This window comes from Micrasema longulum, unplaced genomic scaffold, assembly GCF_059751315.1.
Source record: "Micrasema longulum isolate JH-2025_06_02 unplaced genomic scaffold, ASM5975131v1 h1tg000226l, whole genome shotgun sequence".
Classification (NCBI taxonomy): domain Eukaryota; kingdom Metazoa; phylum Arthropoda; class Insecta; order Trichoptera; family Brachycentridae; genus Micrasema; species Micrasema longulum.
Genome location: NW_028277431.1, coordinates 90,008 through 107,636, shown reverse-complemented (window position 1 = coordinate 107,636; position 17,629 = coordinate 90,008). Strand labels below are relative to the sequence as shown.

General features: G+C 30.7%; 3 protein-coding genes across 4 annotated transcripts; 1 reads left to right on the top strand and 2 right to left on the bottom strand.

Annotated features, from left to right (window-relative positions):
• Positions 1-2,274: 2,274 nt before the first annotated feature.
• Positions 2,275-8,203, bottom strand: Iyd (Iodotyrosine deiodinase). 2 transcript variants are annotated; one of them, XM_088243739.1, is made up of 5 exons: positions 8,116-8,136; positions 7,924-7,956; positions 6,415-6,651; positions 5,252-5,568; positions 2,425-2,745 (listed from the first exon to the last, which is right to left on the bottom strand). In XM_088243739.1, the coding sequence occupies exons 3-5, from the start codon at positions 6,527-6,529 to the stop codon at positions 2,563-2,565; spliced, it is 615 nt and encodes a 204-aa protein (XP_088099865.1). In that variant the 5' UTR covers positions 6,530-6,651; positions 7,924-7,956; positions 8,116-8,136; the 3' UTR covers positions 2,425-2,562. The 2 variants fall into 2 exon arrangements, with proteins under 2 accessions (XP_088099863.1, XP_088099865.1); XM_088243737.1 differs by having other exon boundaries at positions 2,275-2,745; positions 7,924-8,203.
• Positions 8,204-10,524: 2,321 nt separating this feature from the next.
• On the top strand, positions 10,525-13,841 carry Yip1d1 (Yip1 domain-containing 1). The gene is made up of 2 exons (XM_088243740.1): positions 10,525-10,736; positions 12,997-13,841. The coding sequence occupies exons 1-2, from the start codon at positions 10,625-10,627 to the stop codon at positions 13,683-13,685; spliced, it is 801 nt and encodes a 266-aa protein (XP_088099866.1). The 5' UTR covers positions 10,525-10,624; the 3' UTR covers positions 13,686-13,841.
• A 267-nt stretch (positions 13,842-14,108) lies between these two features.
• mRpS18B (mitochondrial ribosomal protein S18B) lies at positions 14,109-17,425 on the bottom strand. The gene is made up of 2 exons (XM_088243741.1): positions 16,902-17,425; positions 14,109-15,498 (listed from the first exon to the last, which is right to left on the bottom strand). Exons 1-2 carry the CDS (start codon positions 17,319-17,321, stop codon positions 15,343-15,345), a joined length of 576 nt encoding a protein of 191 aa, XP_088099867.1. The 5' UTR covers positions 17,322-17,425; the 3' UTR covers positions 14,109-15,342.
• Between the last annotated feature and the right edge of the window lie 204 nt (positions 17,426-17,629).

Below are 17,629 nucleotides of genomic sequence, written 5' to 3'. Positions count from 1 at the left end.
TTATTTATACTGAACAGAAAAATATATAATCTAATAAACTTGAGTGAACAAACTAACCTCTTGTTCACATTAGAGGGCATAAATGAAATATAATGTTTTTATCTCAATGTAAATATAATTCATGAAATAGCATATTTATTGCGACATTTCATAATTAGTGTCAATTAAATTTCAAGTGCAGAGCGCGGGAGATAAAGAAGAACAAAGAACAAAGCAGCCAGTCTAGGCATTTAGGTACCTACTATAGATACACAGTGTATATGTAGGTATCTAATCTACCTACTAACCACAGAAATAAGGACACAATCTCGTTCAATGAATTAACGAAATGAGGTAGATATCCATGAGACACGAAGATATGAAAGATCCAAATGACACAAAGAGCTATTTAGTTCGGCACTCCTTTCGTTCGCGAACTAACTGAGTGAGATTAAAGAAACATATCTTTAGTTCAATGTTTCTGACCTTGTCAGTATGATAGGGTCGTTCGCGAACTACACACCTCTACATCACAGTTCAAGGAATATAACCATCACCGTTATACTAATATTTACTAACATTTTATTAACTTTTAGTGTATAATACTTCTTATTTGTAGTAGATACTGCTTGGTAAATGAGAAAACATACAATTGATATGTAATCTTATATGAATATACATATAAAAAACATAGATCTAAGTAAACAAAATATATGAAATGTTTTTTAATAAATTTATGGATGTCCCGATTTTAATAAAGTTTAGTAATAGTTTTTGAATAATTTCTTTATGGGCAAAGTGTTTGTGATATTTTTCAGATATTCTTATCAGCGCAATATTTATGAATTTATTAGTCACTGTATGACCAATGTGATAATATTAATTTATTAAAATAACAATTTTTTAAAGTGCAGTTACAATCTGTACATAATGCTTAAAAAGAGATAGTGAAAAAGAATATCTTAAAAAATGAAATAAATGTTTGATGTCATTTGAATTCACAGTTTTACTCTTGAAAGAAAAATTATTAAAAAGTCAATTTCAGATTATTTTTTTACAATGTGTTTTTTTTATTTATTGAAAATGTTTCATAAACAGATGCATTTTTAAATATAAATAATACATTTAAAGCGTAAAGTACAATTATTTAAAAAAAATAAACTAAAAAAATACCACACCAAAAAAGAGACAACCTTTTGTGCTTGGTGTGGGATTACATAACTAAAGCACAATCAAAATGTTATTAAATAATTAAGTGTTATATAATATAATATTTAATTTGCATTTAACATGGTGATAAAGACCGATAAGTAAAATAAAATAATGTTTTAAGTCACTAACCAAAAGAATATACATTAACATACAAGATTATAATAAAAAAATATTTAAAAAAATCACATTTAAATATTATTTCAAAGAAGAACAAATTAAGGTGGTTACCATATATACAGATCTATAGTACCATAAATAAGATTGGGTTATAATGAAATTGTTAATGTGTTTATCAGATAATCCTAACGAGACAGATGAATTTGAAATATGAGTACTACCATTAATTTATAAATGTTTTCCAATAAAGTTTCTACAAAATATATATCAGTTAATAAATATAGTTTAATACTGCGTATGAGCCAAAAATATCAAAATAGCTTTTTTTGGCGTTTTTAATTGAATGGGACAAGCGGCATTGATTGCTATATTTAAATTTTGAAATTGACTAATAGAGAGCTTGCATTAGATTAAATTCAGTACTGCAAATGAATCCTCCCTACTAAAGAAGCAAAGCAATACCGCATATATCCCTAAATCCAGTACAGCGGATGTTAAGTAAATAACAGCATTTATCGATACTATTCCTGGCCGATTACCTTTCGTTCCCATCCTTCCTTTGACCCATCCTTATGGTACCTACCCAACATCAAGAAAGAAGATATTCAAAATTAGAAGTTTTGAATTTAGAACAAAAACAAAACAACATTTTTGACTTGACATAAAATCGGATAAATAGTGGTTGGAATCGTCGCGCGTCGAGAAAAACATTGTTCCATTTAATAGTTCATTTTGTCATCCAGTGCCAGAAATTGAAGAACATTCAGATTATATTAAAGGTAGGTATCTACTCTATGTACCTATTCCTTTCTCAAATATTTCCCAATTAACAAAACTGAATGAAATTCGATTTTCATTTACAGTCCGCCTTTTCGTTAACAGCGGATGAGATATACTCGATTTGCATAAAGGGAATACCGCAAATATGCCATACGTAACTGCCATAATTAACTTTGTATAGACGCATACTATAGTAAAAATATATTTTCTTATATAAATTAACAACAGCAACAACAGCACAAAATAAGCTATATTTAAATTTATATATTTTTTATTTTTTTTATGAAATCGCAAGGTTTTTTCTCTCCTGAACATTTTGACAAATTGTTCTTCGGCGGTATTGAAGTTACATAGAATATATCATATTATTAAATTTTATACAACATTTAAAAAACTACTTTATTTTTTACAAATTTTATACATCTTAAAATAAATGCTTTTATTAAATCATGGGTGTTTTTTTAAAGTGCATGTTTATATTTCCACACATATTTCGTAAAATGATTTTCTTGTTAGATCAGGAACAGTACAGATATCAGCAGGTTTTCCCACTGGTAATAAAAGTGTTAGCTTTTCCCTATCCGGTCTTCCCATAACATCTCGAAGTCGATTTCCACACTGCAGTGGCGTAGATGTGAGAGCCACAAGTCCAGCATTCTAGATCAATGAAAATTAAAGCATTATTACTGGAGACAATCTCAGTTAAAATCCAGATTGAAAAGGTTTATTTGCATTCCATACATGGAGGTTTATTCTTATTGAATCCATTTATTTATTTATTTATTAATGAAATCATACAGTCTTTGTATAAAACAAGGTACAAAAGAACAATTAAAAAAAGTAAGACCAATTACAGATTTCACACTAATGAATGCGGGAGGAGAGGGGAAAAATAATTTAATTCTAAAAAAGTAAAAATAAAAATATTACATAAAAAGTTCATAAAAAGGAGAAGACATTGTATATATACTTTCCTCCCTCTCTCTCTGCTTCCATGAACATTTAAATTTAATTGTAAAAAATCACAACCAACAATAAATTATTCAATGCAGGTAGTAGATGTAAGTAAGTATAAATTAAGAGTTGAAATCAAATGTTTAAAATTAAAAGTAAAAGTTAAAATTAAAATGAAAAGTTTAAATTAAAATTAAGTTAAAAGTTTAAAATAAAAGTTAAAATTAAGAATTAAAATTAAAAAGTTAAAATTGAAAGATAAAATTAAAAATCAAATTAAAAGTTAAAAGTCAAGCAGGAGATAAATTTAAAATGTCTTTAACTGATCTGATAAAAATATGGTATTTACAATGTAGTATGTCGATGTCACTAAAACTGTCATTATAGGTAATCTGTATTCTTCATAGAGTGCTATTTTTTAAATAATTAGTCATTGAGTTAGGAATGTCGAAGAGTGCAGATTGACGAGTTCTACGGACAGGGACTCGATATGAAATGCCTCTAACAATTTCTGGGCTATCAATTACGTTATTAACAATTTTGTATAGAAAGCTCATATCCAACATGGTACGCCGAGTTGCGACATTTTGAACCTTGTGAAAATTAGCTGACTCAGTCCTACTTGAGAATGAAACATTATTTTTGAAATCTAATTGTCTAAGAAAATAATTTTTAATATGTTCAATACAATTTTTGTACGTATTATATTGAGGATTCCAAATCGGCGAACCAAACTCGAGGACATACGTACATATGAAAAAAGTTACATAATTTTTAATCATCACGCCACACTGCAATAGGTTTTTTTGAAATTATTTAGACCCGATTTCACATAAGTTCATTTTTTTATTATACGAAATTTTGGTTTTTTAATTTTACACTTACATAATAAATAATTTCAATTTTCACCATTTTTCTCCAGTAAAATATTTTTTGTATTTTTAAGCTTATAAGTTTCAAAGTTTGACTAAAAATCATATAGGTATTTATATACCATGAAAATTAAACAATAATAATTGAAGGGTATACCTACGGCAAGAACGAATTTTAAAGGAGAGCAAAAAGAAGAATAAAATTCTTGTTTGTGGGACTCTGGGTTTATTTCATAAAAAAGGTTTTTAATTAATGTAATATATGTAAAAACATACAATCACCGAAAAGAACAAACAAAAACGTCTACTTTGTATTTTTTAAAAAGGTTTTTTTTTTTAACTGACATAATCTCTGATCTCGTTGCAGCAATCGTCACATATTTACTATTTTTTTGCCAGCTGTTTATAAGACAGGGAGACACATTTTGTTAGTTTTTATTATTCCATTTTATTGAACTAATTCAGGGGGAAAAATGGCATTAATATTTCGAAAATTGAAGAAATGTAATGAGCCCATTTTAGCCATATATAACTTTCAATTATTATTGTTTATCAACAATGTTTTAGGTTTGTTTTCATTCCTGTAGACACGAACTGGGTTATGAACTGGGAATCGTCATTAATATATAACAACAGAGATGAACATTTTATAGAAAAATAAATCCCTAGATTTTCATATTTCCTTCTATAAAATGTTCCTTATCTCAGTTGTGATATATGTATTAATATTATTTTTTAATTAAAAAAAAAAAACTGCTAATAGGTTCAACAATCATTATTGCTGAGCCCAATCTATCAGTTTTTTTAAAATGAATTATAAGTATGCATATAAAAATTTAGGAGTTGGGTTTCACTCAAGGGAATAATTTTTCTTTATTGATACAGTATAGGAAAATACTTCATGATCATGATTGTATGGGTAAGGTAATTCTTAAGCAGTTAGCAAAAATATATTTATTATAAAAAGTGTGTGCAGATATTTTTGTAAATTAGAAACCATACTGACATAAAAATTTTTTGAGACCTGCCAATTTCATCACCATCATTCCCTTTCCGCACCTAATAGTGCATAGGGCACTGCATTGGCATACCAATTGCAGCGTATCTTGATAATTTTTGTTACATGATGATAAGTCATACGCTTCAGATACCAGTCCATGGACTATGAAATATTCTAGTGTGAAAACACCCTTTTAAATAAATATTTCACATCAACCATGTCGGGAATCGAACCCTCTCGAGGCGTCTTGCGTGGTAGGCAAACGCGCCGACCATTACACCATGAGGCTGACCTGGCAATTTAAGATTTGTTTATTGATATTTTTATAGTAAATTACCTGAATGGCCATTAGCAGCATTCCACATGCTATAGAAACACTTATTTCATTATAGTAGTGATTTTTCCTAGTTCCAGAGTCGGTGAAGGAGTAAAGCTGCTTAAATACTAGAATCAGATAAGGAGCATCGGTTAAGTATGGTTTATTCCAATTAGTTTTAAATGGCTTCAAGTCTGCCGTCCACTGGCGACCCATTCTTCTAGTGTAGTTTATATATTCTTCCTCTTCTACAATTTCCCTCACTTGTTGCTTGACTGATTGGTCGCTGACAACCACAAAGGTCCATGGTTCTGTGTGGGCACCGCTCGGAGCTGTTCCTTAAAATACCAAAAAAATACATGTTTTGAAGCTACAAAAGAACTATAACTATTAATTTAGAACAATAACTATAAAAATTACCAAAACTATCATATTACTCCCCCAGCACAAATTAACATTTAAAAAAATGTGCTTTATAACAATTTTAAATGTTATTTTGTAGTAAAATACTCGTACATGCTAATATTTGGGACCCTTCTGAATCGAACCGCATCCTTGAAATAGAGAAGGTTCAAATGTGATTTTTACGATACGTGTATTTAAAATAAAATAATCAATATCCATTATTATTTCTAGTAGGGATGCTAGATTACAACACCCTCGAATCTCGAAGTATCGGGCTGTTCAGGGCGAGTGCTCTCATATCCTCAGGATTGAACAATGCTCCACCGACGATGATGTAAGTAAAGCATAACATTCACATAACATGTGTAAAGGTGTTTCATCATTTGCATTGCAGAATCTACATCTAGAAGTTTCAGAAAGACTAATTCTAGCAAGGTGTTTTTAGATATTGTGTATATATGGAATAATTGTTATTCAGTATTCTTAGTTTTTATGTCATGTTTATCGACGCTGGAAAGGCTATTTACTTTAAGCGACATTGTAGTTTTAATAATGACAGAAATAATTACATTAAAGGACGCGGGACTTGTAAAATATTTTCAATAAATAGGCAAATACACATTAAAATATGATTTACCCCGTCTATAGATGATGTTCTGAATGGAGGTATAATTTATGAGATATAATTTTTTTAAATGTTTAAATGGCTCTCCTGTAAAGTTTGCAAAATATCACTTAAAGTAAATAGCCTTACCCGCGTCAATATATTTTTTACCAACCAGCTGTTTTGATGATGTTCCTTATGACTTCTATTGGAACCTGCTCTGTACTAAAAGAACGCACAGTCCTACGAGCATTCATTTGTTCATAAAATTGATTTGATCTTTGAATCATTTCTCTATCAGAAGTTTTTGTGTATTTTAATGGAATATGTTGTAAATTTGCAGGCAAGGCAGGTAAAACATCATCTACAAATGATTCATCACTACCTTCCCCATCGTTGTAATTTTTACTAACTGCAATAAAACACCACTATTACATCATTGATTTTGCAAACAAATGTAGAAAAGTTTTTTTAAAAATAGTAAAATATTAAAATATGTATTGAAATAAAACCTAAATTAATTTTATTTAAATAGTGAATCTAGTCTTGATGTTAGTTTAAGAATGAAAGCTCTAATTAACCAAATAATCATGAAGCAAACCAGATGAGTTGTTAGCACTTCAAATACATAACTGCCAAAATAAATCAAGCTGCAACTGTCCTACCATGGCACACTCCAAAACTATTAAATATCTTATACTAACTATTGAATATTACTAAAACTATTAAATATTATTATAGGAGCCAAAAATTCATAAACATTTCTTGTATTCAAACAGCTTGCTTTTGTGGGATTATTTTGTTTACTATTTTTACTGTTAATATGTATTTCATTGCTATGTAATTATCCTTTATTTTTCAAATACTCTGTTTTACCTCTTATGTTTATTGTAAATGAAACAAAAAAATTAAAAAAAGAATAAAAAAAATGGGCTTCAAATAAATGAGAACTTAAAATGGGACACTCATATATTAATAACACGGCTAATAAACTCATAAAGATAATGTATTTCTTTAAGACCATTAGAAACATCATGAGAAAAAATTACATGAAAAAAATATGCTATGCACATTGCCTATGTGCATAGTATATTTTAGAATACGGACTAATAAGATGGATATCTGATCTTGAATGAATTATTACATTACAAAAAGGCATCATAAAAGTTATTCTCAAGGTACCAATTTACAGAAGTTTTTAAAGCCTTTGATGTGCCTGTATATGCTAAAAATTTTCTGCTAGGCAGATTTGGAGATGGACATTGTCATCGTTTTTGCTCAGGGATATGAATATATAAGATGGCAAGAAATAATATAATTGTCAATATTCCTCCCTTTAACGCAACATTTGAACAAAGGTGCAAGGATTATTTTTCTGCTATGTTTCCCCATAAAATTAAGTTAACTGATATTTCAAAAGAGAAATCAAAATATGTTTAAGAAAATTAGAATAAAGGAAAAAAAATATATTTGAATGACATATGAATTATGTAAAAAAAAGAACACTGTACAGTCCTTAGAATAGGTTTCCCTAGAGAGGAGGACTCTTTCATCAATTTTATAAAAAAATAGGTCATGTGTCATGTAGTATTATCATAATAATAAAAAAACCCTATTTAAAAAGCGTTGTTTAAAATTATGAATAATTTATGTTTACGAATGGTAATAATCGTTTTTTGCTTACCTATTTCAATGTTCTCGTTGCATTTATATTGTACTGAAACATTTTTTTTTTTAGATTTATCGAAAAATTCAATAATCTTTACCATAATATATGATAGACATAAACTCAGAAATAATAAACATAGTACATTACTAGACAATAATGGAAAAAATAAATATTCGCGCATGTTTAGACAAAAATTTGAAATCACACCAGTAAAATTTTAGATCTTACGCAAATAATTTTAGCCAATAACATATAATATATGTTACTCTGATAAGAACTGAACTGCTCTGATACATAAAATAGAGCGATTGATGGAAAAAAAAGGACATGCTTACATTTACAAAATCTCTTATCTTGAAATAATACAAATACTCGTAAAACTAAGTACGATAATTATGTTAATCATATATATTTTTATTTCCGTATGTTCTTGATAAAAGGTGATGACCTTAATATTGAATACAAAAAACAATTAATAATTAGATTATTATCTATTATGGAGAAACGCCTGGTTTGTTGTCGTTATTATCTATTAATTATATATCTATACTATTATGCAAACTCATTCATTCATTAAAAACCACAATTTATTTTCTTTCTTTATTTCCTCTTTATGTTATATGTTCCAGAATAAATGAATTATAATAAAAAACATAAATAAATAAATATGATAGCTGTACATCCCAGTATTTGTTAGCTGAGTGCTAGGTCCTCAATAAAGATACGTGCACTTTCGGGCCTGGCCTCAGCGATATCGGGGGCAATATAGCTGTTAAATATTTTTAATGTAATAAACCTACCATAATGTATAAGGCCCGTTAAATTATATTTAATGTGTTGCAGCTATCGATGTAATGGCCCACTCAGGCAGGGTGCGCTGCTATTTAAGAGACCTGCCGTAGGCAGCGTACCTCGATTGGTGGGAGTAGTCCTACCCCCTCCGCTCTAGGCCAGCCGGCGCAGGGCTATGGCTAAGTTTAGTATCATATCAACTGTTTTTTCGTAGTTTTATATCTCAAATCTTAATTATATTTATTAATTTTAATGTAATGCTTCTATTATTTTGTGTATTTGATTATGTTTGTAACTATTGCATAATTTCAATTCTAATATTTTTATGTAGTCAAAGCAATTTTTTTCTAATAACTATATTAATTATCATTATACATTATACATGTGGCGAGACAAGAAGTCGATAGGTGGACCCCCAAAATACTAAACTGGAGACCCTACGAAAGAAAAGGGAAAGTAGGGAGACCACAAAAGAGATGGACTGACAACGTCCTCGAACTTGTGGGCCATGGATGGAAACAGAGTGCCCAGGACAGAAAAACATGGAAAAATTTGGAAGAGGCCTATATCTAGCAGTGGAGAGAAACGGGCTGATAAGAAAAAGAAGACGAAAACATTAAATATACTTTCATTTTGACAAGATGGCGTCTTGTGCAATTGATATCTTAATATATTTACTAAAATTTTATACTGAATTATTAATTATATAATGAATTGAATTATTAACTTTATATTTATTTGTTGGTCGAAAAGACGACGAATGAAGGTGTTAGGCTTTCATTAGCCTTGGGGCAGCTGAAATAATTAACTAAGCCTTCTGAAAAGCACACGAAAATTCATATTAGTTTCGTTTCACAAACTTACAAATAAAAATAAAAAAATTGATGAAAATATATTCAAAAACCCTAGATCGCATCTAAAGCATAAATCATCTTACCTTAGTAGAAGATCCTTAACAAAGACTACTCTACGACTAGTAAAATAATTCAACCAGTACATACTCATTTTTTAAAATTCCTGTGTTTAGTCACAAAACTCCGTACTTGGTTTGTACTTTTCCACAGGGTGGAATATAAACACTGTTGACTTATAAATATCGTAAAGAAATCAAAATTTAAAGCAAAAGAGAGGGAAAACACTTTTGAGGGGGGAATATGAAAGTCTAGACATTTACAAGACTTATGCATAGACTTCCATATTTCCTTCTTAAAGTGTTTTCCCTCTCTGTTGCAATAAATTTCAATCTAAATATCTCTCTAGGGAGTGAAATCTAGCCATGTCTAAAAATATTTGGAAATACTCATTTATTATTGAACGACATATTAGCCATGTTTACCTACAGTACCTAGAGGAGTAATTTCGTTTGTATGAGACCAGTAGATAAACTAAATTTGATAAAAAAATACACGTTCCCGTGTGCAATTCCTTCAACAATGTATGCTTTTTCATTAGATATTCGAAAAAAACAGTAAGTATATTATTTTTTCTAAATCATTGTCTCTTTTAATTTAAAATATTCAAATTAGTAAGTGAAATTTCAATTTCTTGATGTTAAATTAAAAAATTTTAAAAAAAAAGTTAAATTAAAAAAACATATGTATTTATTAAACAGTGTGAATGCATGTTTAAAAAACAGTTCATCAGCCTTTCAAATGCCTAAACATCCATATGAATATTATATCATATCATCCGGAGCACATTTGTTGGTATTGTCAACACCGACGGATCCAGTGGGTATTGGTATTATGTAGATGCGGCACTATTTTATTATATTTCGCGTAGGTACTGATTCGTTTTCTCAAATAATGGTATGTTTTACAAAATTATGACGTTGCCTTGTTTCATCTATGTGCTGTCAAACTGTTGTGTCAAAAATATTTTGTCGTTGTAATTCTTTAGCCGAATTGTTTCAAACTCTCGAGTGATGGCCAATTATGCAAATCCAAATGATCCTTACTGGCAAAATCAGAACACTCATCAGAGTTATAGCTTCGATACAAGCGGAGGATTTTCTGACATGCCCCCTCAGCAATTAGGTTAGTTTATTAATTTCTCGAACGTTTCTATTTTCTACCAATCCTTATGATCTATTGTTTTGTCAGCTTTATCAATATCAATTAAGTTCAATCAATTTGTTTCACACGTTATTGCTTAGATAATAGATTCGAGTTTTTTGTGACATCTGAATGTGTCAAGGAAATCTACATTCAAAATATATTTGCCAGCTTCTGTTACATGTCAATGACTGAATGATATTACATATTTTTACCTCTTAAAATATAATTTAATTGCGCATCTGGTTTGAATCAATATTTAAATTAGGCATGAATTCTATCGATTATCATAAACTAACCACAAGTTTAGCTACCCAAAATTTATTGTTTCATCTCAATTCACAAAAAACTCCAATAGTCCTAACGTTTTGCTTTTCCTGCTACTCTTTTCACTTTTGACAAAACCGATAACAATGTAAAAATGTATATAGATGTAAAAATGTAATGTGTAAAAATGTAAATTAAAATTATATTTACTAAACAAAAATCATAAATGTCATTATATATATATATATTTATTATACTTAATGAGAAAAATATTGATTTAAGAGTTCTCAAGAGGATTGTACAGTGCCCAAAATTTATGTTCACATGTCACTCAATTTTTATTTTTTATTTTAATATTCAGCCAAATTTTGATAAACATTTTAACTCATGTTTTAAAAATATATGTATATGTCAGCCACTCAACAGAGCAGCTAGGCTGTTCATTAAATGCCGACATTGAACTGAATGGCCAGCCCGTTCGTTGAATGAATTAAGATAACTCACAGTTCAACGCGTTGACTGGTTAAAAGCTAGCCTTTTGAAAACGGCCGAACCAAAAGCCACTGGGTTAGGTTAGGATAGGTTGGACTTAACGTATTTAGTCAAGTTAAAGATTAATTATTAAGTTAAATTAAGGATTAATCCATGTAAAATGTTTTTTTCATTATTTATTATTAAACTTATCCCAACCTAACTTCACATAACAAAATAAAATATTTTGAATTGGGTTGTGGTCCCGTGGCTAGTATCTCGGACTCACGGACCAAAGGTCCGTGGTTCAAATCCCACTCTAACCCAACTTGATTCCCATTTTTTAAAAGTGAGTTATTTAAATGGCCGTCAAAATGAAATATTTGGGTAAATCTTAAGAACGCAATTTCTTTTTCTATAAAAAAATATAAAAAATAGGACTATTATTATTGTTCTATTAAAATTAAAGAGGCTAAGCAACGTTCAACCCTTTCGTTAAACGTTAATTCAACAAACGGCCTAGCCATTCTGTTGAATGTCGGCATTTAATGAACAGCCTAGCCGCTCAGTGGAGTGGCTGATTTAACTATTTGGCGGCGACATATATAATTAAGAAGAAAATAAACTTACTATCCATTTAAACAAGGCCTTATATATTTGTATATAAATATATCACATCTGAGTATACTCAGTGCTAAATGTTTTACTTAAAATGAAAGTACTGTAACGAATCTGCTAAAAATCTATTTCCAATTTAATGGTCTAAAGTGAGATTACTCCACCCAAAATTAAAATACCTTCCCTAACATATCTCGACTAAATTCTGAAGTAAATATATTGATATAAGGAATGTTTTTAAGCAACATAATCATTTACCTGTGAAAACTGACTCCTTTAACACCTTTGACGTTCCTACTGCTGCAACCAAACATACTGCAATTCACCATGGTCGATTTTTATTTATTATAACGTAAATATCCAAGTTATTTACAAACAAAGCCAAGCACAGCTACAAAAGCATCCGATCGAACCGTTATGTTTATGTTGTCAAATAAAACAAAATGGCCGCCAATTGGTTGCTAACTAACAAACCAACATTGCTCGTGTTATATGAAACATAGTGATAGGGCGTCTCTCTAGGTTACGCATTATTACTCTGAGGCACTATATAAGTTATCAACTGTAACTTTAACAGAAGAATCAACTAATTTAATATATTATACTCAGTTATAAACTTCATTCGGGTGCAATCACGAGATGTAGGCGCATCGGCAAGGCTGCTTGCCTATAAGGAATTGTAATAATGATAGATGTTGCTGCCAGAGATATATTAATATTTAAGTAAAAACATTTTTTTTCCCAATCACCTAGATTTATTACAATATTTTGAATTTGTAGACAAAAGACTGGATTTCACACCAGAATTTTTGGTTCTCTTTATAATAAAACGATAAATTAAATTAGATGATTTTAGTTTTGTTAAGGGCTTAATTATTTTTTTCAGACTTTCAGTCTTTTGGCGATCAACAAAGTTACGGCCAACCTAATGCCCAGTATGAGCAGAAACCATATGTGGAAACCCCTCAACCATACTACCCAAATATTTTCACGCCAAGTCCTCTGCCCCCTGAAGTTGCCCACGGAGACAGCGAATTTGATGAGCCCCCTCTGTTAGACGAATTAGAAATCTACCCAGACAGAATACTGGAGAAAACTTTAGCTGTACTTAATCCTTTCCACGGACAATCTCTCGCTGATGATGCAAATTTTTTACTGAGAGACACGGATATTGCTGGACCAATAGCATTTTGTATGACATTAGCAGTGTTCCTATTTCTATCTGGTAACAAGGCACAATTTGGCTATGTTTATGGATTGTCTATGGTATCAGTTGTTTTAATGTATTTTTTGCTTTCATTGATGAGTCGAACGGATGGAGTGTTTACTCTTTTAAGCGTTGCAAGTGTGTTGGGATATTGTTTGTTGCCTGTGGTCGCATTGGCAGGCCTGGGGGTTATAGTTTCGCTAGAGGGTCCTGTTGGATTTGGGATGGCTGGGCTGGCTGTTCTGTGGTCCACTTTATCAGCCAGTAGATTATTTGTAACAATGTCTGGAGACCGGGAGCAGAGACCCCTAATTGCATATCCATGTGCTCTTGTCAATGGGGTCTTCGCTCTTTTAGTCATATTTTGATCTTATTTTAATATTGTGTTTTTAAAGTATTCTTTCTTAAAAAAATATATCAACCATAATATATTTAATTAAAATTTCCTTGTTTTATTTTGACATTTTTGTAACATGTATATTTGTACACATAAAAAATATGAATAAAAAGATAAATCTGCTAAATTATTTATTATTTTTAAACTTCTACCGTGGTCATTTTTTGTTAAAAAATCGGACCAAACGTTGGCTCATGTTCATTTTCGAGGAAAAAAAAGCTGTTACTGTGTCCACCTAAAAAACATTTTGAAGAAGGAAATTAAACACTAGAATTGAACAACGTTTTGAGTATGTCCAAATGTTTGCAGACAGGCTGGACCTCCTCCCCAGGGGGTTATCTGTTGCAACAGAGAGGGACAACATCTATGAGAAGGGAATATGGAAGTCTAGGCATTTACAGGGTGGGCTTATTTATTTATTATATATACGGCCTAAGCCAATTACAACAGTTACATGAAGAAACATAAATGCAAGAAACTGAACAAAAAGAACATAAAACTATTTAGCAAAGACAAACAAGGGCAAAACAATAATTGTATACAATATATTCAAAAAAACGAAAGACCTAAAACTTTGAGCTGAAACATGCCAATCCAACTTCATCCCACACTGTTTAGTTGCGAAGAGATCTACGAAAAGCCGGAAAATCTATCCCAAAGAATTCCAAGTCGTGTGATGAATTGAATAATCTACACATTCTGGACATTGGGGCATAAAAACCAAAGTTGCTCTTAGAAGATTAATAAATAGCAGATTTTGACTTCTGGTGAAACGGTTGGGAACATGAAAAGAAATTGATTGCAACAGAGATGGGACATCACTTCAATATTTTTTTTTTGAAAATACATATAAGGTCCATCTCAGTTCTATGAGCTATCATTGGCTGGTTTATCTTAATCTCACCCACACGATAAAGGTTTCGGCTCTCTTACTTCACAAGTCAACAGATAGAAAAGTTGAGGAAATGTGGATGTTTAAATATAGGCAGAATAATAAATGTTACACGGTGTATAAAGTGGCCACTTAAACTAGCCAATGACAGGTCATAAGCCCTGTAAATGCCTAGACTTCTATATTACCTTCTCATAAATGTTTTTCCTCTCTGTTACAACAAAATTTAGAACTAGAATTGAATTTATAGTGAGTTTTTTGTAATACCATTCCTCGAAACTTAAGTCATGGTGCACACAATATTCATTTTTTTTTTTAAAAGGAATCATTTGCATTCTTAATATAATATTTCGAGTTTTGGGACCATTTTCAACGAGTTGTAAATAACTCACTATTAGAACATGAGAATTAGGTTGGGGCAGAGTGGGTTCAAACCTCAGACCTCTGATCCATGCGTCTGAACACTAGCCACAGGACCACAACCCAATTCATGTTAATTATATGATTTTTAATCAATTCTTGGTAAAAAATAGATCTTACAAAGATACTAAACACTTGAATTTGAATGCTCTCTGCTCGAAAATGGTGTAATACTTAATTTTATATTCATGAAGATTATAACTAGAGGGAGCAAAAACAGTTTAATTTATGTAAATTTAATTTTATGAAATAGTGTCTAATACAGTAAATATTTTAATCATTTTGGTTTATATTTTCCTTCATCTGCTTTGGGTTTTTAATTGGTTTGGGAGGATGGAATATACTCAGAGTAATCATATTCTCGGAAAGGGACATCATAAATAATCCTTCCCTGGTCTCTGGCACGATTTATAGCTATAAGCAGCGCTTTGTGTTTCTTCTGGCAGAGTCCTGTGGTTTTGTAGCTGAGAATCTACAACAAGAAAAAAACGTAATAATTAGCTTTCTTTAGAGAAATTAATTGAATTAAAAGAAATAAATTAAAGTTAATTAGTTAATACTTAATACTGTTAAATAAACTATCATCATTACCTATTCTGCATTTAATGAAGCAGAGGGCACTTCATTGGTACAACAATTAAAAAGTCAATTACATGTGACAAGAGATTAATAAGGTATGGTTAGCGTGAGTTAGGAAGATTAAAAACAGTATTTTGATGTATCAGACTAACATGTTGTTAACCACAGATAGATAACCTACGTCGAATTGACATAATTGATTTGAAAAAATCAATATAATTTGCTTGTATATGGCGCCACTGCGTTCGCTGTTCCTGCCAACTCAGTCAACCCACAGAGCTTGCAGAAGACACTCGTGCTGCTCAGGTAAGGACACTACTTTCCTAAATATATATCTTGTACTTTGAAGTAACGTATGATTATCTTTAACGTACTATAAAACATGGTTATCTTTCTAGGGTTAAAAAGGCAAAATGAATAAAAAATGTTTTTTTACTAACGTTCCTCGTATTAAAAAGATTATAAAAAGTTGATTTAAAATTTTCTATTAAACTTATACAGCGCAATTTTCGTAATATAAAACCTCAAGGGCTTCTATAAATAAATAAAATTAATTTTTAAAATAAGTAAAAAAGTTTACTTTGTTATCACATGCTACGGATTTATTTGAATGATTTAGGGGACAAGTGGCTTTTAAGTTTTTTCCGAAATGTCACTTCACTCTAACAATTTCGCACTTCTGCTGGGAGAGCATTCCATGTCATAGGGCCTGCGACCGCAAATGCACGTTCACCAAATTTAGTGCGCTGGTTGCATAGAGGTTTAAAAACTTTTCCTCTCGCCGTAGATGTAGCTGATCTAAGCATAAGACGTCTGTCAGCTACTTCATCTGGAATGTATAATTTTCTAAAATATTCCAGAGCGGAGTTGTGCAGTGACTTATACATAAGCCAAGAGAGTTTGTATTCCACCCTCTGTGGAAAACATAGCCAGCGTAATTCCCGAAGTAGTGGAAAATAATTAAAATTATAAGTCTGAAGAAGAGATCTCAATATTTTTTGGTTTTGTAAAGTAAGAATATTTGTTATTTAAAGATTTTTTTTATAAAAATACAATTACATATTCATGTTTTTCATTTATTCATAACATTTATAGTGATACATTACCACTTACACAAACATATTCTGTTATATTATATACAAAATATGAGCACAACATATAAACGTCGAATCGATGTAAGGTTATCTTTATATGTTTAAATAGATGCAATATAAGAACGATGTTTCAAACATGTAATTCAATTAAAAAATCACCTAAAGTAAATTCATTTTAAAAATAGGAAAATAAGTCATTTACCTGTCCTGTGTGTTCAGAGATAAACTGCTTTAGTAAATCAACGTTTTTCTCATGCAGGACTAAATATTCATCCCTGCATATTGGGCAAGGGTTTCCTGCCGAAATAACTCCTTTTCTTATGCACGTTTCTCGCGTCTTTCTAGGGGGAATCTGACCTTTATGATTTCGTCTATATTGAGCCCATACAGGTTTATCTCCGTATGTAATCTTATAAGCATTACTTTCTATGTACCTCATGCTAGTTTCTAATGGTATAGGAATTCTCCTATCTTTCAAAGGATCTACTGGAGCCTCTGCAGTTGCCTCTGTTTCCTCGGCCTCTGATGAAAACATTCTAGTTAATCCATTTAGTTTCACAGTATGTGAAACAGTACGCCATTCGTGGACACCTGCATTTCGCATCAACATTAACAAATTCATCTCGTTTTGTACGTATCAAATTAGCCACAAATAAATACAATTCGACTTGTTTAATTTTTTATTTCTTTGTTTTTTAGGTTAGATTTACAGTACTTATCCACAGATTACATTAACTAATTATTTATCTTAGTCTATGGCACAAAATATAAAATTATACTCTTGGAAAATCGGTAGATACCGAATAAAAAATCGGTAGACGTGAGTGATCAGAGATTATTACCGTAATTCACGTGATATAAAATATAAATAGAAGGAGGGGTATTGGGGGATAGGTGGAGCAACACCGTTGTAGAGGGGTTTTGCAAGGC

What these genes read in the sequence shown, in the direction of transcription:
- Iyd (XM_088243737.1), bottom strand. Translation starts at nt 8,089, where the DNA reads ATGCGCGAATATTTATTTTTTCCATTATTGTCTAGTAATGTACTATGT. An exon ending in GAACATCATCAAAACAGCTG is followed by an intron (nt 5,569 to 6,414) that starts GTTGGTAAAAAA and finishes TGGTATTTTAAG; the next exon opens with GAACAGCTCCGAGCGGTGCC. An exon ending in TGCTGCTAATGGCCATTCAG is followed by an intron (nt 2,746 to 5,251) that starts GTAATTTACTAT and finishes TCATTGATCTAG; the next exon opens with AATGCTGGACTTGTGGCTCT.
- Yip1d1 (XM_088243740.1), top strand. Translation starts at nt 10,625, where the DNA reads ATGGCCAATTATGCAAATCCAAATGATCCTTACTGGCAAAATCAGAAC. An exon ending in CATGCCCCCTCAGCAATTAG is followed by an intron (nt 10,737 to 12,996) that starts GTTAGTTTATTA and finishes TATTTTTTTCAG; the next exon opens with ACTTTCAGTCTTTTGGCGAT.
- mRpS18B (XM_088243741.1), bottom strand. Translation starts at nt 17,321, where the DNA reads ATGAATTTGTTAATGTTGATGCGAAATGCAGGTGTCCACGAATGGCGT. An exon ending in TCTCTGAACACACAGGACAG is followed by an intron (nt 15,499 to 16,901) that starts GTAAATGACTTA and finishes TTCTTGTTGTAG; the next exon opens with ATTCTCAGCTACAAAACCAC.